The 23494-nt window shown below is 40.3% G+C and overlaps 1 protein-coding gene across 1 annotated transcript in view; it reads right to left on the reverse strand.

Moving 5' to 3' along the window:
* PLEKHS1 (pleckstrin homology domain containing S1) overlaps nt 1-23494 on the reverse strand; it is a 38979-nt gene that overhangs the window by 15066 nt on the left and 419 nt on the right. The window contains exons 2-11 of the mRNA XM_038758617.1: nt 22730-22819; nt 21219-21349; nt 20510-20656; nt 16535-16580; nt 12317-12405; nt 11819-11925; nt 11112-11246; nt 7012-7084; nt 6468-6581; nt 3336-3443 (exon numbers count right to left, since the gene is read on the reverse strand). Of these exons, the coding sequence (XP_038614545.1) occupies nt 3336-3443; nt 6468-6581; nt 7012-7084; nt 11112-11246; nt 11819-11925; nt 12317-12405; nt 16535-16580; nt 20510-20656; nt 21219-21349; nt 22730-22819 (1040 nt within the window). The remainder of the gene's footprint in view (nt 1-3335; nt 3444-6467; nt 6582-7011; nt 7085-11111; nt 11247-11818; nt 11926-12316; nt 12406-16534; nt 16581-20509; nt 20657-21218; nt 21350-22729; nt 22820-23494) is intronic.

Raw genomic sequence — 23494 nt, forward strand, 5'->3', positions numbered from 1 at the left:
TGATGCAGTTTAGGCTATGAAAGGGATATATTATAATTTGTTTCTTTCCATCTGAAACTAATAGAATGTGATCTTTTACAGAAGAGTCAAGAAGACTAAACCTGCTTTCATCTTGTGTCAACAAAAAACAAAGAACTTTAACAGTCACATTTTTAAGATTCCCATTAGGCAGGGACATTTCTCCAAGCCACTGTAACATCCATGCATTAAGATGAACATGCATCACACATACACTGGAGCTCCCATTTTCTACCTAATCGCCATTTTGTAAGTCACTAACTTGCTTTTTCCAGTTTTACCACTTAGCATTCTTTGTGATTATTGTGTAGCTTTGATGAGGAAAGTGGCTATTAGACTATTTTCAATGCACCTTGCTATGTTCAGCTCAGCATCCCTTCTCTTTACCCTCTTTGCTGGTATTTATTGTTTCCATAGCGATGTAATTGAACAATGTTAATCACATCATTGTGTGCATTCAGTGCTTCAAGGTAAAGTAGGCACTATAAATTACTTTTTTTGTCCAAAGGTATAAGAAAATGAGCAGAAGCAGCTGCCCTGTAGGAGGGTTGGAAAGGTAAATGATCGTACTGCATTTTACTCCTCACAAGAACAGTTAAAATAATGATAATAATGATTATAGTAGTACATGTTAAGTGATTACTATATACCAAGCACTGCAATAAATGCTGGGGTAGATACAGGATAAGTAGATTAGACACAGTCTTTGACGGGGCTCACAGTCTGTGGACTTCAGCATAGTTTGTTTGGGTTCTCCAGCACTTCTTGAGGTAGACTGGAAATTTTTATGGAAAAAGTGTGGTAAAATGAGAGGCATTAAATTTTTATCATTCTCTGGCTTCCAGTCCGCACCCAAAGTAGTCACCCACTTCCCTCTGCATCAAGCAGAAACTCCTGGCAGTCGGCTTAAAAAGCTCAATCAGCTCCCCTTCCACTACTTATCCTCACTGCTCTTCCACTAAAATCCAGCTCACATACTTCACCCTTCTAACATGAACTTTCCACTAGGCCACAAGGGTTTGCCCAAACTATCCCTTAGCTGATCAACAGTATTGAAAATCTTTAATTACAGCATTTAGGTATATATGTGTCTATAATGCTATTTATTTATGTTGATGTCTGTTTACTTGTTTTTATGTGTATATATCTATAATTCTATTTGTTTATATTGATGTCTGTTTACTTGTTTTGATGTCTGTCTTCCCCTTCTAGACTGTAAGCCTGGTGTGGGCAGGGACTGTCTCTCTTTATTATTGAATTATACTTTCCAAGTGCTTAGTACAGTGCTCTGCACACAGTAAGTGCTCAAAAAATATGATTGAATGAATGAATAAATGAATACCAACTAAATACACCTGGGCACTATAAATTATAATGGACTTAAAACAGGAAAAAAACATATTGGTCAGACCTCAAATTTAGATGATTATTGCATCCATTTGGGATGATGTCAGGGTCCCTATTAAACATGATCTAAAAGTCATATGCTCACCAAATTGTCTAATAATACCTGAGATGGTAATAACCACATAACAACAACAACAACAAAAAGAACCCAAATGCAGTGTATTTTAGACAGACAGGAAGTCTGAGCCTCTAACACTAAAACTGGATTTGTAAGGGATGAAGATAAAGCCCTGTCCCCTGAGAAAAAGTACTCAGAAAGATTAGAGATGTCATTATAATCAACAACAAACCAAATAAGTGGTTATGATAACACCTTGAACTTATACAGTGCATTTATTTTCGAAAGATCTTTCACATTATGTAGTTCATTTTTGCCCACCCACAACATCCCTGTGAGAGAGGGCAAAGCAGGTCTTAATAATAATAATAATGATGATAATAATGGCATTTATTAAGTGCTTACTATGTGCAAAGCACTGTTCTAAGTGCTGGGGAGGTTACAAGGTGATCCGGTTGTCCCATGGGGGGTGCACAGTCTTAATCCCCATTTTACAGATGAGGTAACTGAGGCACAGGCACTTGACCAAAGGCACACAGCTGACAATTGGTGGAGCCGGGATTTGAACCCATGACCTCTGACTCCAAAGCCCGTGCTCTTTCCACTGAGCCATGCTGCTTCTCTGCTCCTACTAATAATAGTAATAATTGTGGGTTTTTTTCAAATGCTTACTTTGGGCCAAGCACTGTACCAAGAGCTGGACTAGATATAGGTAGTCAAATTAGATATAGTCTTGTTATCTTCATTTTTCAGATGAAGAAACTGAGCTATAGAAAGATTAAGGGACATACCCGAGGTTACAAAGTGGGCAAGTGGCAGAGCTAGGAAAAGAACCTAAACTCCCTCATGTAGCTCAGGAGGAGCAGAACGTAAAAGAAAAGTAACATGCAAAAGAAACTGTATGGAAATTTTGGAACTCATTCTGCATGCGGGCTATATGGAAAAACCAAGAAAAGGATGCACACATGTTTGGCCCCATTCATTCATTCAATCATATTTATTGAGTGCTTAATTGTGTGCAAAGCACTCTATTAAGTGCTTGGGAGAGTACAATATAACAATAAATGACACATTCCCTGCCCACAACGGATTTATATTCTAGTGGACCAGTTTACTGAATTCCCTCTAGAAATGCACCCCAAATAATTGCTGCATGATTCACCTAAAATTGTGAATCAAAAACTAAGCAAATAATATTAATATATCCCTCCAGAGCATAGTGTAGTGCTGTATACACAGCATCCAGCAATCAATCAATCATATTTATTGAGTGCTTACTGTGTGCAGGGAACTGTACTAAGTGCTTGGGAGAGTACAACAAAATAATGTAACATACACATTTCCTGCCCATAATTAGTTTACAGTCTATAGGAGTATACAGTCAGCACCATGGCATAGTGGCATGGCAAATACCATTGAAAGAAAAAAAGGAAGTGTTCTAAACCCTCAAAGAAGGCTAAGATACCTTATGCAACAATTGATAGATCAATAAACCAATGCTATTTACTGATCACCTACTGTATTGGGGATAGGCACTGTACTAAATGCTTGGGAGAGTACAATAGTAGCAAGGTATGCATCCCCTACTCTCAAGGAGTTTACAATTTAAGGTATAGATAAGTAATGAGAGCAGGAAGTAAATACAGAGTTATTAGGAGGAAGAGCAGAATCAGTAACTGAATATACAGTTAAATAAATAAATAAAAAATAGAGGTGAGTGTTGGGCTGATGTGATTGGGGTGTTGAGAATTAATTGGGGAAGGCTTCCTGGATGATGAAGTTCAATTACCCTTGGTAAAAATTTGGAAAGAAGAGGCTTTCAAAATGGATTCAAATCACTGTTTTCACTTACCATATCAGGGAGACTCCATCTTGGTGGGTTGGAGTGAACCTTAGAGTCTAAAGTATTAGAAGGACCTGGGTCTGAAGTTGGTCTTTGGTCTCCTGAAGTATGTTTCTCCTAAACAAGAAAAAGAAACATTGTATCATGGCACCATCTTTTCACGATAAACCCTGGAGCAGTTTTATTGACTTGGCCCATTGAAGGCAGGACCTGGATTTTATTTTGCTCTCTGAAGACTGGAGTGCAAAAGGCATTGGGAAAAGTCATCTTGCTTATATTGGATCCAGATTTTGGACAGGAGAAGCAAACCAAATCCAGATAAAACACATAAAAGGGATGCAAAGACACTCACTGGAATTAATTTGGTGTTAATGTTAGGCACCAAAACGTCCTTATTCAGCCAAGAAAAGCAGCATGGCCTAGTGGATAAAGCACGGGTCTGGATGTCACAAGGACCTGGGTTCTAATCCCAGATCTGCCATTTGTCTGCTGTATGTCCTTGGGCAAGTCACTTCAATTCTCTGTGCCTCAGTTAACCTATCTGTAAAATGGGGATTAATACTGTGAGCTCCATGTGGGACAGGAACTACGTCAAACCTGACTGCCTTGCATTTACCCAGAATTAGTACAGTGCCTGGCATGTAGTAAGCGCTTAACACATACCATTAAAAAAATGTAGCATTAAGATTCTCTTGAAGTCTGTGTTGATGTATGGAGGAACAGAAATTCCAATGTTTAAATAAATCGAAGGTGGCAGCATGAACTCTGGGGCTATAATTGCAGTAGTGATTGTGGGTGGAAGAAAGTATTAAATAATCAATCAACAATATTTATTAATCACTTGTTTGCAGGGCACTGTACTATAAGCCTCTGTGAGAAGCCGCATGGTAATTAAACAATAAAGGTAGCACTACTCTGAAATCCAAAGAAGCAGCAAAACCAGAGAATCAGCATGGTCTACTAGATAGAGTATGGGCCTGGGAATCAGAAGGACCTGGGTTCTAATCCCAGCTCTGCCACTTGTCTGCTGTGTGACCTTGGGCAAGTTACTTCACTTCTCTGTGCCTCAGTTACTTCATTTGTAAAATGTGGATTAAGACTATGAACTCCATGTGGGAAAAGAACTGTGTCCAACCGGATTAATGTGTATCTACCCCAGTGTTTAATAATAATAATAATAATAATGGCATTTATTAAGCGCTTACTATGTGCAAAGCACTGTTCTAAGTGCTGGGGGATACAAGGTGATCAGGTTGTCCCACATGGGGCTCACAGTCTTAATCCCCATTTTACAAATGAGGGAACTGAGGCCCAGAGAAGTGAAATGACTTGCCCAAAGTCACACAGCTGACAAGTGGTGGGGCCGGGATTTGAACCCATTACCTCTGACTCCAAAGCCCAGGCTCTTTCCACTGAGCCACGCTGTCTGGCACAAAGTAAGCACTTAACAAATATCATTTAAAAATACAATGGATTTGTATTCCTACTCTGTAGAATTGTGTGTCCCTAACTTTGTCATCGAAGTTGACAACACCACCAGTCTTTCCACCTCAGAAGCTCGTGAGCTTGTCATTAGTCTTAACTCCTACTTCGCTTTCAACATTTTAAGTTCTTTACAAATACCATAAAAAAGATGTCCAGATTCAGTCAGTTGCTAAATCCTGCCAGGTCTTCTGCCACAACATTTCCAGGATCCAGCCCTTCCTTTCAGTCTGTAAGACTCACCTCTAGACCGTAAACGCACTGTGGGCCTGGAACGTGCCTACCAACTCCGTTTTATTGCATTCTCCCAAGAGCTAAGTTCATTGCTCCGCATACAGTAAGCACTCAGTAAAGATGATCGATTGACTGATTCAAACAACCACCACGTTGCCGGTCCAGATACTTGTCATTCCCAGCTTGACTATAAACAGTGCTCTGCACACAGTAAGTGCTCGATAAATATGATTAAATGAATTATCAGCTTTATTGGTCACCCAGCCTCTCCTGACCATAATTCATTCTGCTGCCCAGATTATTTTTCTAAACATTATTCCACATACATCTCCTTACTCCTCAAAAACTTCAAATGGTAATCCACATCAAGCAAAAACTCTTACACACGGGCTTTAAGGCATTCAATCAGCTTTCCCTCCTTATCCTCTGCCTTCTCTCACTACACCTGAACAATCAATCAATCGTAACTTCTCCAAGGAGCCTTCTCTGACTAAACTCTAAACTCTCATTTTCCCATCCTAGTTCCCCTCCCATCTGCATCATTTATGCCCTTGGGTCTGTAGCCCTTAAGTCCTTTGGTACTCACCCTACCCCAAGCTCCACACCACTTAAGTACCTATCTTTATATTCTGCCTCTTCCCCTTAGGAGAAGCAATGTGGTTTAGTGGAAATAGCCCAGGCTTGGGAGTCAGAGGTCTTGGGTTCTAATACCACCTCCGCCACTTGTCAGCTGTGGGACTTTGGGCAAATCACTTAATTTCTCTGTGCCTCAGTTACCTCATCTGTAAAATGGGGATTGAGACTGAGCCCCATGTGGGACAACCTGATTACCTTGTATCTGCCCCAGTGCTTAGAACAGTGCTCAACACAGAGTAAGCACTTAACAAATACCATTATTATTATTATTATTATTATTCATTTAATACCTACCCTACTAGATTTTAAGATCCTTGAGGGCAGTAGTCATGTCTTCCAACTCTATTGCACTGTACGCTCTCAAGTGCTTATTACAATGCTCTGTACATAATAAGTGCTTCATAAATACCATTGATTGATTAGCCAGCATGAACCTAATATTAAATTTCCCCCACATCATTGTTTTGCCAGAAATTTACCTCTAAATCTCTGGTTACGCCATAGAGATGGCCATCTCTAAATAAAAATAAGTAGGTTATTTGGTAAGTGCTTACTATGCACCATAACCTATGTTAAGTGCCAGGGTAGACACAAAATATCAATCTATCAATTGTATTTACTGAGTGCTCACTTTGTGCAGAGCACCGTACTAAGCGCTTGGGAGAGTACAGCATGACAATATAACAGACATATTCCCTGCCCATACAAGTTTATAGTATAATCAGATCAAACGCAATCCCTGGCTATGCCATAGGGGTGCCTATTTCTAACTGATAGTTTAAAATTAACCTGTACATCTTGGACATCTTCTAGGCTTTGGTAGATGTTCACATTTCCTCTGGGTTCTAGAGACAGTGAAAAGTTGGTCCATTTTCTTTGTTCTTCCCTCTTCAGACTATGACTCTAGAAATCCAAAAACAGCACACAGGGTAGTTGAAGAATGGATGTTCTGCTTATCTTATTCCCTTATGGATTTCTATTCTGCTAAGATTTAACAAACTTAACTTACAGTGTTAGAAATGATACTATTGTGTACTCTGAGCAATGATTATATTGAAAATGCTATAGTTACAGCTATGACAAATGCCATAGTTTAAAACCTCATGTAACACTTCCTGAGACTAATGAAATTCCAAAGCTTTTGTACTGCTTAAAGTGGCACTCAATTCTGTTGCCAAACACAAAAGAAACATTTCTTCTCATTGTTAAAGGTAAAAAATCATAGGGCCATACATTGCCCTACTAATTCATCCTTCTATTCATGCAAGTTACTGAAGAACAACTACTGCCTCTTTTATTCAGATGTTGAATTATTAGTAATTGTGCTTCTTACTTGTTCATTCTGATGTGCAGCCTCTTGCTTCAGGCAGGCTGATATGAAGGAAACCCACTCTTCAATCTTCTCCCTGGGAAGCCGAATCACTTAGTAATAACAATGTGATATTTGTTAAGAGTTTACTAAGTGTCAAGCACTGTACTAAGTTCTGGGGCAGATACAAGATAATCAGGCTGGACACAGTCCTGGGAGACATGAGGCTCACAGTCTATACAGTCTATAACAAGTATTTCATGCCTATTTTACAGATGAGGAAACTAAGGCCCAGGGAAGTTATGTAACTCACCCAATGTCACACAGCAGACAAGTAGCAGAGCAAGGATTAGAACCCAGATTCTCTGATTCTTGGGTGTGGGCTCTCTCCACTAGGACACACTTAAGGATGGTGCAAAAACTGTCAACTGCTCCACAACAACAGTGCTGTTTGCATTTCTCATCATTGTCATCATTATCAATAGTATTTATTGAGCACTGTGTGCAGAACACTGTACTAAGTGCTATGAAGAGTACCGTATAACAGAGTTGTTGTCGGACACATTCTTCTGCTTACAATGCGCTTACAGTCTAGAGACAAACTTTCAACCTGGAAACGATCTTACAGGCTAGAAATGAGCTTTCAATCTTGAGACGAGCTTTCCAAGTCTAGAGAAAAGCTTTCCAAATTAAGGAAGGACTCGCCATTGTTGAAAGTTGTGGGCAAGTAATGTATTTGTTTATTATTGAATTGTACTCTTCCAAGTGGTTAGTACAGTGCTCTGCACATGGGAAGTGTTAAATAAATATGATCGAATGAAAGACTACTGATATGCAAACACTGAAGTTACAGCATTTACAATATCTACCGTGAACACTTTTCTGGGTCCTTAGGGAAGTAACCTTTCCTGTCCAGTGCCATAGATTACGACAGAGTCATATATTAATTAGTCAGTCAGTCAATCTTATTTATTGAGCACTTACTGTGTTACTGTGTGCAGAGCCCTGTACTAAGTTCTTGGGAGAATACAATATAACAACATAGACACATTCCTGTCCACAATGAGCTGACAGTCTTGAAAGCAAGACAGACATTCATATGAATAAATAAATTACAAATATTTATATAAGTGCTGTGGGTCTGAGAGTGGGGATGAATGAAGGGAGCAATTCAGGGAGACACAGAAGGAGAGGGAGAAGAGGAAAGAAGGGCTTAGTCTAGGAAGGCCTCTTGGAGGAGATGTGCCTTCAATAAAAATCTGAAAAGGGGGAGAGTAATTGTCTGTAGGATATAATAAGAATGATGGTATTTGTTAAGGGCTTACTATATGCCAAGCACTGTTCTAAGAGCTGGGGTAGATACGAGATAATGACGTTGTGCCACATGGGGCTCACAATCTTAATCCCCATTTTACAGACGAGGTAATTGAGACACAGAGAAGTTAAGTGATTTCCCCAAAGTCACACAGCTGATAAGTGGCAGAGCTGGGATTAGAACCCATGACCTCTGACTCCCAAGCCCATGCTCTTTCCACTAAGCCATGCTGCTTCTATGTGAGGATATGAAGGAGGGTGGGCATTTCAAGTCAGAGGCAGGACATGGGGAGAGGTCAGTGGCAAGATTGATGAGATCAAGGGACAGTGAGAAGGTTAGTATTAGAGGAGCAAAGTATGTGGGATGGATTGTAATAGAAGAATAGTGAGATGAGGTAGAAGGAGGCAAGGTGATTGTTTTAAAGACAATGGTGAGGAGTTTCTGTTTGAAACTATTAATGTCTTTGATAGATACATATCTTATACACAAAAGAGAATTTGATAGATGTTGATGGAGTTTCTAGGCTGTCAACTCATGGAGGGCAGATATCTTTTTTACTAATTGTATTGTACTTTCCCAAGTAAATACTACTTTATTGTAGTCTCCTGTCAAGAATGCTGGATGAGCTTCGGCTGGTGACTTCAGAACCTGTCTGAAGGAATTGACTGTGGTGCTAGTGGTTTCTCCTCTCTTGCCAGCCGTGTTTTTGCTGGATGACAGGACTAGGAAGGCAGGCGTCCATGACACTGGGAAGTGCTCACAAAGTTGTTTTTCACTTACAGCTGAAGAGCTTGCAGCACAGTGCTGAGGCTGTACCATCCATTCATTCAATCAGATTTATTGAGTGCTTATTGTGTGCACAGCACTGTACTAAGCGCTTGGAAAGTACAATTCGTCAACAGATAGAGACAATCCCTACCCAACAAAGGGCTCACAGTCTATTTAACCATGACCCCAAAGCAGTGGTCTTAATAACCACTGTAGTCTTCGTTACCCAAAACTAGCCAACTTTTTCCCATAATAATAATAATAATAATAATTGTCATGTTTGTCAGATGCTTACTGTGTGCCAAGCACTGTACTAAGCATTGGGGGAGATACAAGATGATCAGGTCAGACACAGTCCCTGTCCCCAGAGAGCTCACAGTCTAAGGGACTGAATCTCTATTTTACAGATGAAGAAACTGAGGCTTAAAGAAGATAGGGGACTTGCCCAAGGTCACTCAGTGGCAGAGCAAGGATTAGAACCCAAGTCCTCTGACTCCTAGGCTCTAGAGAAGCAGCATGGCTCAGTGGAAAGAGCACAGGCTTGGGAGTCAGAGGTCATGGGTTCAAATCCCAGCTCTGACAATTGTCAGCTGTGTGACTTTGGGCAAATCACTCAACTTCTCTGTACCTCAGTAACCTCACCTGTAAAATCGGGATTAAGACTGTGAGCTCCACGTGGGACAACCTGATCACCTTATATCCTCCCCAGCGCTCAGAACAGTGCTTTGCACATAGTAAGTGCTTAACAAATGCCATTATTATTATTATTTCCACTAGGCCACACTGCTTCTCAGCATTTCTGCTGGACCAGTCCATCTCATGGAACCTCTGAATCAATCAATCAATCAATCAATCGTATTTATTGAGCGCTTACTATGTGCAGAGCACTGTACTAAGCGCTTGGGAAGTACAAATTGGCATCACATAGAGACAGTCCCTACCCAACAGTGGGCTCACAGTCTAAAAGGGGGAGACAGAGAACAGAACCAAACATACCAACAAAATAAAATAAGTAGGATAGAAATGTACAAGTAAAATAAATAAATAAATAAATAAATAGAGTAAATTGATACTGAACTGATACTTCCACCAAAAACCTCTGCCACCAATGGCATGGCTGCAGCAGGTATGCTGTTACTTGAACAGCCAGGACCAGAACCCAGGAATCCCGATTTCCAGAGCCATGTTCTTTCCCTGGACTAAAAGCAGGGCTATGATCCATAAGTATGTGTAAGAGAGATTGTGACCTGAGTAGATATAGTTCATACATGTTTTCAATGATACATATTAAACGTTTACTGTAAGCACTACTATGTGAGAAGCAGCATGGCTTAGTGGCAAGAGCCTGGGCTCGGGAGTCAGAGGTCGTGGGTTCTAATACCAGCTCCACCGCTTGTCAGCTGTGTGACTTTGGGCAAGTCACTTAACTTCTCTGTGCCTCAATTGTCTCACCTGTAAAATGGGGATGAAGACTGTGAGCCCCACGTGGGACAATCTCATTACCTTGTGTCTACCCCAGAGCTTAGAACAGTGCTTGGCATATAGTAAGGGCTTAATAAGAATAATAATAATAATGGCATTTATTAAGCACTTACTAAGTGCTTAATAGCTAGTCACACAGCTGACAATTGGCAGAGCCAGGATTTGAACCCATGACCTCTGACTCCAAAGCCTGTGCTCTTTCCACTGAGCCATGCTGCTTCTCTGCTTAACAAATACCATAATTATTAATTATTATTATTATTATTATTACTCCAGATAAAAGCTAATCAAGTTAGACATAGTCCATGTCCCACATGGGGCTCAGAGTCTTAATCCCCATTTTACAAACCAGGTAACTGAGGCACAGAGAAACTAAGTGACTTGCCCAAGGTCACACAAAAGACAAGTGATGGAATCGGGGTAAGAACTTCCAGGAGTCAGAGATTTGTATGAGATTTGTTGTGTCTACCAACTCTGTTGGATTGTACCTTCCCAGGTGCTTAGTACAGTGCTCTGCACACAGTAGGTGCTCAGTAAATATCATTGATTGGTGACTCACCTGTTGTTTCCAACAAGAAAGTAATCTCTGTTCAAGGTTTTGATGGACATCACTTCATCAGGCTGGCATTTAAACATCCTCTGGACAGAGACCATTTTCTCAAAGTTGCTTATGCCAACTTCGATTCTGGAAATTCTGTCAGATACAGAAACCGAGGCCAAGTTATGCAAGTTGTAAACAGGAAAAATCAGGAAGATGTCACCCTATTGTACATACATGCATTTGTTGTACATCAAAAACCGTAGATTTCCTCCATCTTGACTAACTTGGTAACAGAATAAAGTGGCAGTAGTGCAAATGTACCCATTAAAGAAATCTTTATCAATTACATTTTTTAGACTCAAATTACAGTTCCAAAATTGCCGTGATTAGATGAACATTATACTCCTTTAAAACTACCAAATTATATTTCATCTTCTCTTTATGGCTATACAAATACTACATAATTAACTGGGAAAATTAAAATCATTTCTTAGCTTAAATACAGGTTTTTAGCTTGATATTTAAGAATTATAATGAAGGAAATATAATCACACATTATCTTTATTTACAAAGTTTCCAAGTTTTAGCTGCTTTTCGATGTCAAAAGTCCCATTCAATATAAAGATACAAACTTAACTCGCTCCATCAGTATTTCAAATAGCTTATAACCATTTTGATTACTCATATCTAATATCAGCAAAATGTTGTGTAATTTGGATACCCACTGATCAATTTCAATGGAACCCCTAAAGTGATGGTCTTTAAAGTACAGAAGGCTGTAGCAATTTCCCCCATTTTTCGACAGGATAAAATATCGCCTTTTCCAGGAGCCCTGCAAACGAAAAGGTTGATATTTCAGTTAAATCTCAGCAGAACCGACGCAAGAGAAGGGTGGCTATAATAATAATAATGATAGTATTTGTTAAGTGCTTACTATGTGCCAAGCACTGTTCTAAGCGCTTGGGGAGATACAAAATAATCGGGTTGTCCCACGTGGGGCTCACATCTAAATCCCCATTTTACAGATGAGGTAACTGAGGCACAAAGAAGCTAAGTGACTTGCCCAAAGTCACGCAGCTGATGAGTGATGGAGGCAGGATTAGAACCCACGATCTCTAGTACCCAAGCCCGTTCTCTTTCCACTCAGCCACGCTGCTTCCCCAGGCAAGAGAAGTTTATAAGGGTGGTGGGTAGATTGCTATAAATTGCACTGAATCTCATACCTGCGAGGAGAAAAGCTGAGGAGGTGGTGATTTAATGAAGTAATCTTGTTTGCAGACTTCATCTTCAGAATAACTTGTAAGTTGTCTGCCTAATAATAAGAAAAGATCAGAACCATCACTCAATCTGCTTTAAATTACTCTCTGTAAAGAACTACTACAATTGGAAAACATTACCGACTACTTAATCTCCTAAGAGATTGTGCACAGTATTCAATTAGGGAGAATGCCTAAATAAAAGCTCTAAAATTATAACAGCATTTAGGAGACAAAGGGACATGCGTGTGATTCATCCTGATGTACAACTGAGTCTGAAGCTCGTCTGCATCAAAAGGAGACTTGAATTCTTTTAATTTCATAGTTCTGAATCACACGAGGACGGAAAATAAGGGAGGTTTGCAAAGGGCCCTTTGCTGCCACCTAATGGGCTAAATGAAGCCCTCACCTGGTTGTAGCACGTTAAATCTTACAGGAAAATCAGAGAATCCCCATTTTTCAGCTGCGGGAATTTAGGTTCAGAGAAGCTGAGTGACTTGTTGAAAGTCATGTACAGCAGGCAAGTGGCAGAGTCGGGATTAGAACCCAGGTCCTCCAACACCCAGGCCCGTGCTCTTTCCACTAGGCTTCCCTGCTTCTCCTGTGTCCAGATCTGTTCTGAGCATTGGGTTAGATACAAGACAATCAGTACACACACATTTCCCATTCCACTGAAACAATCTGCAGTCATCTGTGTGTCTCTGTTTTTTTTTTTGTTTTTTTTTTTTACTTCCAGGGCACAGATGCAGCAATTCTTGAATATGACTTTCACCAGGATTTGGAATAATGTGCAGTCTGTTGAATTGCAAGGGAGCGGATGTAAATTCTATCACAAACATCCAATCCATTCGTTGCATTCTCAAGAATAGCTGGTTAAAAGACTCTAAGCAACTGGTTGGCAGGGAACATGTCCACCAACTCTGCTGTATTGCACAGTCCCAATCCCTTAGTACTGCGCTCTGAACACAGTGAGTGCTCAATAAATAACACTGATTGATTTATTAAGACCAGGACAACTACCTATCCTGTTGTGTTGGGGAGTGTACTGGATGGGTTGCCTCCAGTTCTGACATGACCAGCCATGCTATCAGGAAACCGTTTAAATCATAATGAAGTTTACTAAGCAATTTCCAGAGTCTAGATCTACTGATGGGGTCAAAAGCTTTCCTAAAGTATGAAAAACAGGTAGCGATCTTAGAGTTCCATGCACTTTTCCCATATCTGATGTGCTAAAAAGATCTTGTCTGCTTTTCCATGCCATGACCTGAAGATGCATTTTGATTCTGGGAGTATTCATTTAGTGAGATTCTTCAAAAGATGACCCAAAAGTACTCTGTTCAGGCTCTTTCAGCAAATGTGATTTAAGGGATCATCTCAATAATTTCCAGAATCTGATCTTTTGCCTTTCTTTGTAAATGGTGATGACAGAGGGCATCTCTGAGGTCTTGTGGCATCTCCTCTGGGTTTCATAAATTGGGGAAGGGATCATGCAAGTGTTTGAATGGGATGCCTCCTCTATTCTTGCAGATTCATTCAATCGTATTTATTGAGTGCTTACTATGTGCAGAGCACTGTACTAAGCACTAGGGAAGTACAAGTTGGCAACATATAGAGACGGTCCCTACCCAACAATGGGCTCGCAGTCTAGAAGGGGGAGACAGACAACAAAACAAAACATGTAGACAGGTGTCAAAATCGTCAGAACAAATAGAATTAAAGCTAGATCTGGGTACTTGTTCATTTTTCATGACTGACTGCTGAGGGGACTTCCTCAACAGGTGAGAGGCATTGTGGCTTAGTGGATAGAGCACGGGCCTGGAAGAAGGATCTGGTTTCTAATCCTGGCTCTGCCCCTTGACTGCTGTGTGAACTTGGGCAAGTCACTTAACTTCTCTGGGCCTCAGTTACCTCATCTGTAAAATGGAGATAAAAACTGTGAACCCCCTGTAGGACAGGGACCGTATCCAACCTGATTGGCTTGTATCTACCCCAGCAGTGGCTAGCAGATAGTAAGCACATAAGAAATACCATTTTAAAAAAGAAAACAAAACAGGTGTGAAAGGTGTGTGTTTTTGCAAGTTGGAAGGTTTCCCTGTATTTTGTAGGGTCTCACCTACAATACTAGGAAACGTGTTGAGAAGAATATTGACATTAGTAGAAGGTGTGTTGATCTCCCCCAGAACCCAGTCATTTGTGGACAGTGACAAAGATGGGTGTGTACGTGGGGAAGCAGGAGAGGAAAGACCCAAGAGAGGAATGGGGAAGCAGGGAGAGGAAAGACTGAAGAGAGAAGCTTAAGAGCACGAATATTGGAAGTCCTGTAACAACCATTGTTCATGTTCCATACACCTGCAGAGGACTGGTCCAATAATGGGCAAGGATTGTCAAATGCCAGATGGTTAGCTCCCAAGGAAGACTGGAGGGTAACTGGGATTGTACTGTTTTATCTGAGGTAATTTTTTGAAGGGTGCTACTAAACATTGATAACCACCCTAATGTCATGTTTGCAAGTGGGTGTGACCACCCACTGGTGTCATGGTTTTCTGGGCAGAGTTTCAAGTTAGATGTTGTAAGGGTCTCCTAGGTAGCAGACCCGATGTTTTGGTTAAAGTCAGGGAGGACACAAAGGTTTACTTTTTGTTCTCTGATATTAGCTGAGTTAATCTTATTATTCTTCCAGAGCTGGTTCTGGGACTTCAATTTACACTGCTTTGTTTCCTAGAGAAAGCTTCCCACTGATGGTAGAGAAAGGGGTTCCACACTCATCTTAAAGAAAAATCTGTGTAGGTCTTTCCCACACCCAGACATCAGTGAATATTGGCGGGGGGGGGTGGGGGTGGGGTGTGTGTGTGTGTGTGTGTGTGTGTGTGTGTGTGTGTGTGTGTGTGTATTCTATATATGCATATAGTATATAATATATATGTGTATATATATATATATATATAGAGAGAGAGAGAGAGAGAGAGAGAGAGAGGGAGGGAGAGGAAAGACAGGAGATGTCTGTGTATGTGTGCACAGAGAGAGTGAGGGGAGAAAGACTGGAGATTGTGTGGGTGTAGAGAGAGAGAAAGGTGGGAGGAGAGGGAGGGGAGAGACTGGAGATGGGAGTTTAGCATGCATAATGAAAGTTCCTAAGTTATCACTGCTCTAAACCCTGCATCTAGAAGAATGAGCATCTCGGTGTACCTTCCTCATGGTAGGTGTGGTTTCTTTCTTTGGAGTCAACTCTAGTTGGTTCATCTGGTGCTTAATTTGTGACTTCACAACGTTGCTAAAATCCACCCTCTCCTTTCCATCCAAACTGCTACCACGCTGATCCGAGCACTTAACCTATGCCTCCATGACTACTGCATCTGCCTCCTCACTGACTTCCATGCCTCCTGTCTCTCCCCATTCCAGTCCATATTTCATTCTGCACAACAGAACATTTTTATAAAAATAATGTTCAGGCTATGTCTCCCCATTCCTCAAGAACCTCCAATGGCTGCCCACCCACCTCCACATCAAGCAGAAACTCCTTACCATTGGCTTTAAAACACTCGATTAGCTCAGCCCAACCTAACTCAGCTCACTAATCTCCTACTACAGCCCGACCCACTTTGTTCCCCTAGCACCAGTTTAAGCACTATGCCTAAAACCTCATCTATCTCTCCAACCCCTTTCCCATGTCCTCCCACAAGGGTGGAACTCCCCCCCTTCCATATATGCCAGACCACTATTATCCCCACCTTCAGAGCCTTTTTAAGGTCACATCTCTCCAAGAGGTCACCCAGATTAAGCTCACTTTTTCCCAGAACCTTCTCCCTTCTGCCCCAACCACACAGCACTTATGTACATACTTTTAAATTATGTTTTGTAAATTATTTACTTTTATTAATATATATCTTCCCCTCTAGGCTGTAAGCTCATTGTGGGCAGGGAGCATGTCTGCCAACTCTGTTGTCTTGTACTCTCCCAAGAGCCTAGTACAGTGTTCTGCATACAGTAAGCTCTCATTAAATACCATTGGTTGATTGATTGAATTAAATCTAGACGGAATAAGAACCCTAGACCATAAGGGTATTTACTTAATCCTAAACGGTTCTACTTCATTATGCAAGCAAAAATTTATGAGAACTGTTTTTTTTCCTAGTTATGCTGAGATTTTACTTTCTAGAACACACCTTTGTCAGGGCTGATTCATACCTGAGGATCTCTGGAGTTTGGATGCCATTGGAGAGAATCTTTCCACCTATGAAAAAAGCACTTGAGATTTAGTTCATAAATTCCTTTCACTTCAATAGTCAGCCATCACCTGAATGTGATTCAAGCAGGATGCAGTTAGGGAATCGGGAGAGCCTTAAAAGATAATAATTTTTTTTCCTAATTCTACCCAAATCATAAATATAAACTCCAATTGAGGATATGCACTCTTATGAAGATTGTTATTAAGAGGGCTTCTTATAATTAGCAAAATAGCCAATTTCAATAGAACATTTACTATGCTGTTGATTTGTTGAATAATCTGTCCTTCTGAGAACCAAACAGAAACGGGAAAAACAGGATAAATAACCTTTCTCCCATGTCAATACTGCCCAATTCAGAGCAATGTTCCTTTGGCATGCTTATAAAGTATTAAATTTCTTAAATGTTAAACTTTTGGAAATCATATCTCAAGAAGACCTTCTTGTATAATTTCTCATACATTCCTCCAATTATCTTTTCAAAACCCCCATAATAATAATAAGAAGAATGATGGTATTTTAAAGTGCTTACTACCTGCCAGGCACTGTGCTAAGCACTGGGGTGGCTACAAATTCAGTTGGAGACAGTCCCGGTCCCATGTGGGGCTCACAGTCTCAGTACCCATTTTACAGATGAGGTAACCAAGGCACTGAGAAGTGAAGTGACTTGCCCAAGGTCACACAGGAGACAAGTGGAGGATCTGGGATTAGAACCCATGACCTTCTGACTCCCAGGCCGATACTCTATCCACTTCACCATGCTGCTTCCCCTATAATTGCAGTATTTGTTAAGCACCTTACCACCTAGGTATTTGCATTTTCCCTCCCATAGTATTTTTGCATATATATTTATGCTTTATTATCTCCCCATATCTGTAATGTATTTAATATAAACTTCTTGTGGGCAGGGAACATGTCTACCAATTCTGGTGTAATTTAGTTTCCCAAACAGTACAGAGCTCTGCATAATAAATACCATTGATTGATTGTTTGCCAAGATCCCTTGCTAGATCTGACTGTGCCTTCTCACTGTGCCTCGATCTCACCTGTCTCTTTCTCCCAACCCCTAGCCCACATCCTGCCTCTGGCCTGGAATGCCCTTCCTCCTCTAATCGACAGACAATTACTCTCCCCCGCCCTCAAAGCCTTACTGAAGACACATCTCCTCCAACAGGCTTTCCCAGACTAAGCCCCACTTTTCCTCATCTGCCATTCCCTTCTGCATTGCCCTGACTTGCTTTCTTTGCTCTTCCCCACTCCCAGCCCCACAGCCTTATGTACAAATCTGTAATTTTATTTATTCATATTGATATCTGTTTCCCCACCTCGACTGTAAACTCGTTGTGGGCAGGGAACGTGACTGCTTATTGTTGTATTGTACTCTCCTAAGCACTTAGTACAGTACTCTGCACACAGTAAGTGCTCAGTAAATATGAATGAATGAATGAATGATGGTTAACTCCTTGAGGCCAGGGATCATATCTACTGATTCTCTTGTTTTCTCCCAAGTGCTTCATACAGTGCTCTGCACACAGAACAATATAAATGCTCAGTGAATAGTTTTGATTGATCAAACTCAATCAGACTCCAGGGAGCCTACACAATATATCTGCCCCAGAAATGGATTGCAGAAACCACACATTAGCTCTGATTGAAACAAATCAACTTGGGAAGTGACATTTTTAAACCAGCAATTCCTAGCACATTCCAGTTTATTTTAACTAAGCTCTTAGGTTGGTAAGGAAGTCAGTGTAATATTTCTTAGGCCAGAAATGACAGCATATGAACTTGCTATTAGATATAGCAACTTTTCACATGATTATAAAATGGGGTGACTTTCTCTACCTGTACTTTATTTCACTATCTGTCTCCCCAATTAGCGTGGGACCTCCTTGAGGGCAGGGATCAAGTCTACTAACTTTATTGAACTCTCCCAAGTATTTAGTACAGTGCTTAGCACAGAGTGAGCATTCAATAAATACTATTGAATAATTGATATTTATATTGTACTTTAAGCACAGTGCTCTGCCCAAGGTAAGTGCTTAATAAATATGGTTGATTGATACAACATGAATCAGCTGCAGGCATTTTTCAACTTCATTATCTGAAATAGGCCCCCAAATAACTAAAAGTTTTACTAATTGACCAACCATATGCCACACAGCAAATAGCTTTGCATTATATCTTTAAGATAGTGCAGGGAAAAACAGTTCTCTCAAATTTTTTTTTTCTTTAAAAAATGATTTTTTGCAAAGCTACCATTTCAAAAAATGCTAACAATAATGTTTACCAGGTGCTTCTGCAAGAGCAGTGTCAGCAGCATTCACTACTTTTTAATGATATTTTTAAAGCACTTATTATGTGCCAAGCATTGGGGTAGATACAAGTTAATTGGTTGGACACAGTCTGTGTCCCATATGGAGCTCACAGTCTTAATTGACAGTCTTGAGAGGCAGCGTGGCTCAGTGGAAAGAGAGCGGGCTTTGAAGTCAGTGGTCATGGGTTTGAATCCCAGCTCTGCCACATGTCTGCTATGTGACCTTGGGTAAGTCACTTCACTTCTCTGTGCCTCAGTTCCCTCATCTATAAAATGGGGATTAAGACTGTGAACCCCGGCGTGGGACAACCTGATCATCTTGTATCCCCCCAGTGCTTAGAACAGTGCTTTGCACATAGTAAGTGCTTAACAAATGCCATCATTATTATTACTAATTCTCATTTTACAGATGAGGCACAGAGAAGTGACTTGCCCAAGCAAGCAATCCATGGAGGCAGGATTAGAACACAGATCCTTCTGTCTCCCAGGCCTGTGTTCTTTCCCCTAGGCTACATTTCTTCTCAAAAACTGTTTTACATGGAGTAATTTTGAGACCTTGCTGTTGTTGCCAAGACCTACCCAAGCACTCTTGTGCCCTTACAATAACCAGAAAGCCATCTGCAGGTACTGTTTTTTTCAGCACTTTGCATGTGGAGAAAATGAGACAGGTGAACCAGGTGTAAATAATGAGGAAGAGCTAAATTGGAATTAAAACAACTTGTCTCCATCCTCTCTGTCTTCATCTTATTAACAAATCTGAAGGGATTTTTTTTTCAGGTGAAACTGTGACATCCATACCAATCCCAAAACATGTTAACCTTTACTGAAATAGTGTGGAGTAGTGTGTATCTTGTAACTATTCCACTGCTTAGCAGATAATAATAATAGTAGTAATAATAATAGTGGTATTGTTTAGTGCTTACTATGTGATAAGCATTATATTAAGCAGTGGGGAAGATACAAGATAATCAGGTCCCACAGAGGGCTCACAGTCTAAGTAGGAGAGAGAACAGATATTAAATCCTCATTTTGCAGATGAGGGAATTGAGGCACAGGGAAGTTAAGTGGCATGCCCAAGGTCACACAGCAGCAAGCAGCAGCGGTGGGATTAGGACCCAAATTCTTCAACTCCTAGGCGTAGATACAATATAAACAGATTGGACACAGTTCCTACCCCTTGTAGGGTTCAGAGTACAAGGGATAATAATGTACTGTATAAATATTAAATAATTATGATAATTATAAATTGACACATCTGAAAAACCTTAAAATCTGCTACAAAGAGACCAATTACTAATTTGAGATTGAGTAGATTAGGAAAAGGATTTTAATCTTCTCAAGTGTTTTCTCTTCATTTCTTTTCTTTTATAGAAAAGAAACTGTTACACTAAATACTTTTATCCAATTCTCTTATAATTTATTCATTATTATCATCATGATTTAATATTCAGTTTCTTAGGGGTAGGTGAGTAGAGTATGATATTAAAATCCAGTTTGCCTAAATGCTTATAAGAAAATAACACAGTAGTAATTTTACCCAAAGGTGAATATTAATAACAAGGATTAATAGTATATTAAGTCATCAAATACTCTCCTCAACCCAAAATAGCACTTACTTACGTGCCGGACCTTTTTTTGCTCTAAATTGAAGGAGCAGATACTTTCTTCTCTGAATCCTGAGCTAACTCTTGCTCTGCAGCTCAGCTGACCAGGTCTTGTATTAAATAAAGGTACTATCTGAAATTGCGTCAGCAGGAAATTCCCAAATGATCACCTTCTGCAGGTTTTACCATTGCACCAAGACTGAATGAAAAACAATGCGAAGAGGAAAATCAGAAATTTTATATCTTGGCATTCAGCTCGCTTTCATGTGTGTTTTATTAACTTCAGTTTGCCAGTGTAAATAGAGAGCAAAACATAACAACCTCTACTTGTGGTCAAGCAAATGTTGATATTTAACTTTTTCAAGGTACATGTTAAGGTCACTGATTAAAACAGCCTGGAAATGTCAATATCCAGGATTTCCATTTCATAGACTGGAGGAATGGATCATCATCATCAATCGTATTTATTGAGCGCTTACTATGTGCAGAGCACTGTACTAAGCGCTTGGGAAGTACAAATTGGCAACATATAGAGACAGTCCCTTCCCAACAGTGGGCTCACAGTCTAAAAGGGGGAGAATCTAATGTTCCCAGGGATTAAGGGCAGATTAAAATAGATCGCTTGTAGATAATGCTTCCAAGAGGATTTTTGGGAAGAAAAAGTGAATGAAAGAGTTGGAAAAAGCATAGGTGTTTAGAGTGGAAGCAAACACTTCCGTCATTGCCCAATGTCCAGAAAACTCTGGAAAATCCAAGGATGTCAATAAGAAACAAGTTTTCTTAGCACAGCAACAAGGACTCAGGTCTAAAATTTCACTCAAGGAAGGATTCCGTAGCAGGAACTGTGTTAAGAAACCTACAAGAAAGGAACAAAACATAGAAAAAACATATTACCTTTTTTATTTAAAAAAGCTGTATTTGTTAAGCACTTATTATTTGCCAGGTACTGTTCTAAGCATTGGTCTAGATACAAGTTAATCAGGTTTGGATACAGTTCATAACTGATGTGGGGCTCACTGTCTTAATCCTCATTTTACAGATGAGATAGGGCTTGCCCAAGGTCACACAGCAGATTAGTGGAGGAGCTGGGATTAGAACCCAGGCCAGGGCTCTGTCTACTAGGACATGCTGCTTCTCAATAAGAGAGTCTCAGCAGAAGGGTAGGAATAAATATCTCCTGCCTGAAGGTAGGATATTAGCGTAAGTCATTTATGCATTTAGCTCACTCCCCAGAAGAAAGTTTGGTGAAGAAACATTTGAGTATGAAACATCAATTGGCTGTTCTCTCCCTCAGCACACATTAGATCACATAGGCCTCTCGAGAGCAAGAATCATATCTTTTACTTTCATTACATATTCCTGAGCATCTGAATCAGTGCTCTGCACAGAGAAGGCACTTGATAAAATACAGATGATGACTATTCCCCATCAGTAAGTTCCTCTAGACTGTAAACCTGTTGTGGGCAGGGAATGTGTCAGTTTATCATTGTATTGCACTCTCCTGAGCACTTAGTTCAGTGCTCTAAACACAGTAAATTCTCAATAAATACAATTGAATGAATCAATAGTCAGGTAGAAAGGGACACAAATTTTTTCCTTTAATGTACCAGTAGCATGAAACCCTCCTTTCTGTGGTGGTCATTTATCCTGTTTTCAGCTGATCTGACTCCTGCCTGGAACAGATATGGCACCAGATGCCTTTAAAGTCTTGGATTTCTCTTTAAAAGACTAGTCTCCCTCTGCTATGACATTTGCTACCCAGTTCCAAGGCTTAGAAGCCAGTGTTTCTGTTAACAGGGAACAGGGAATGGAATGCAAATGTTCCGAGCAAACCCGGAGAAATGCTGAGGGTTTGGGAAGACTAGGATTGGGTTCCAGTGCTCTATAAGCATTCAATAAATACTATTGATTGATTGGTTCCACAAAATGATGCATATGATATCATTACATTATGCTGCCTGCCTAGATAATGCATGCAGGATCACGTGTGTCTGTGTTTGTGGGGTTCACAAGCCTCTCTATTCCTTCCTACAGATCATTTACTTTTGGGGAGTAAACTGGGCAGTAGGGACATTGAGAATGCCTAGGTGATTAAGGATTTGTTTTTCCATAGAACTCAGAGTAATCTATTGGCCTACCCAGATGCTCTCATTGCCTACTTTCATTTAACAAATCCAGTGCAGCCACATTCAAGGAGTGATGATTATTTTAACTTTATCTTCCTTCAGGGACACACTGCCAATTTTTTCTTGTTGAGAAACTGTTCTGGGAATGGTATATTCAGCATGCTTAATCTGATCAAAGGCATAACTCTTGTGAGACGTGACTAATAATTAAACCAGGAAAAAAAGAGACCAAGAAGGAAAGCAGAACACGTATTGCCTCCAAAACCGTGACAAGATCCTCTGTTTGACTCCCACATTAGGCTGTAAGCTTTCTTGTGGGCAGGGATTATGTCTACCAGTTCTACTGTATCGTACTCTTTCAAGCATTTAGTTCAGAACTCTGCACACAGTAAGTACTCAGTTTATATCACAGACTGATCAATTGATGGAGTCCTTGATCCTTCCCAAGGAGACCCTAGTATGCCACTTAGTATCCAGAAATAAAAACTGCCAACTGACTTCCAGAGTAAATTGGTTGACACAGACTTGGTAAAATCACCCAGTCTTCCTCAGTACGAGCTTTTTATTTTGTTTTATTTTGAGTGTTTACTGAGTATTATACTTGGTTCTTAGTTAAGTGTAATACAGTCAAGTTGGTAGATATGATTCCTACCCACAAGGAGCTAGAGGAGGATAAAGATATTAAATTCAATTGTGGATAGGGGAAACAGTAGAATTTAAGGACATGAACATAGGTGCTGTGGGGCTGGGGTGAGTATTAAAATGTTTAAGAGGTACACAGCCAAATGCATAGGCTATGCGGAGGGGAGGATGAATACGGTAGGGAAATGCCAAAATGAGGGAAGGCTACATGGAGGAGATGTGATTTTAGGACA

Source organism: Tachyglossus aculeatus, chromosome 16 (genome assembly GCF_015852505.1).
Source record: "Tachyglossus aculeatus isolate mTacAcu1 chromosome 16, mTacAcu1.pri, whole genome shotgun sequence".
Taxonomy (NCBI): Eukaryota; Metazoa; Chordata; class Mammalia; order Monotremata; family Tachyglossidae; genus Tachyglossus; species Tachyglossus aculeatus.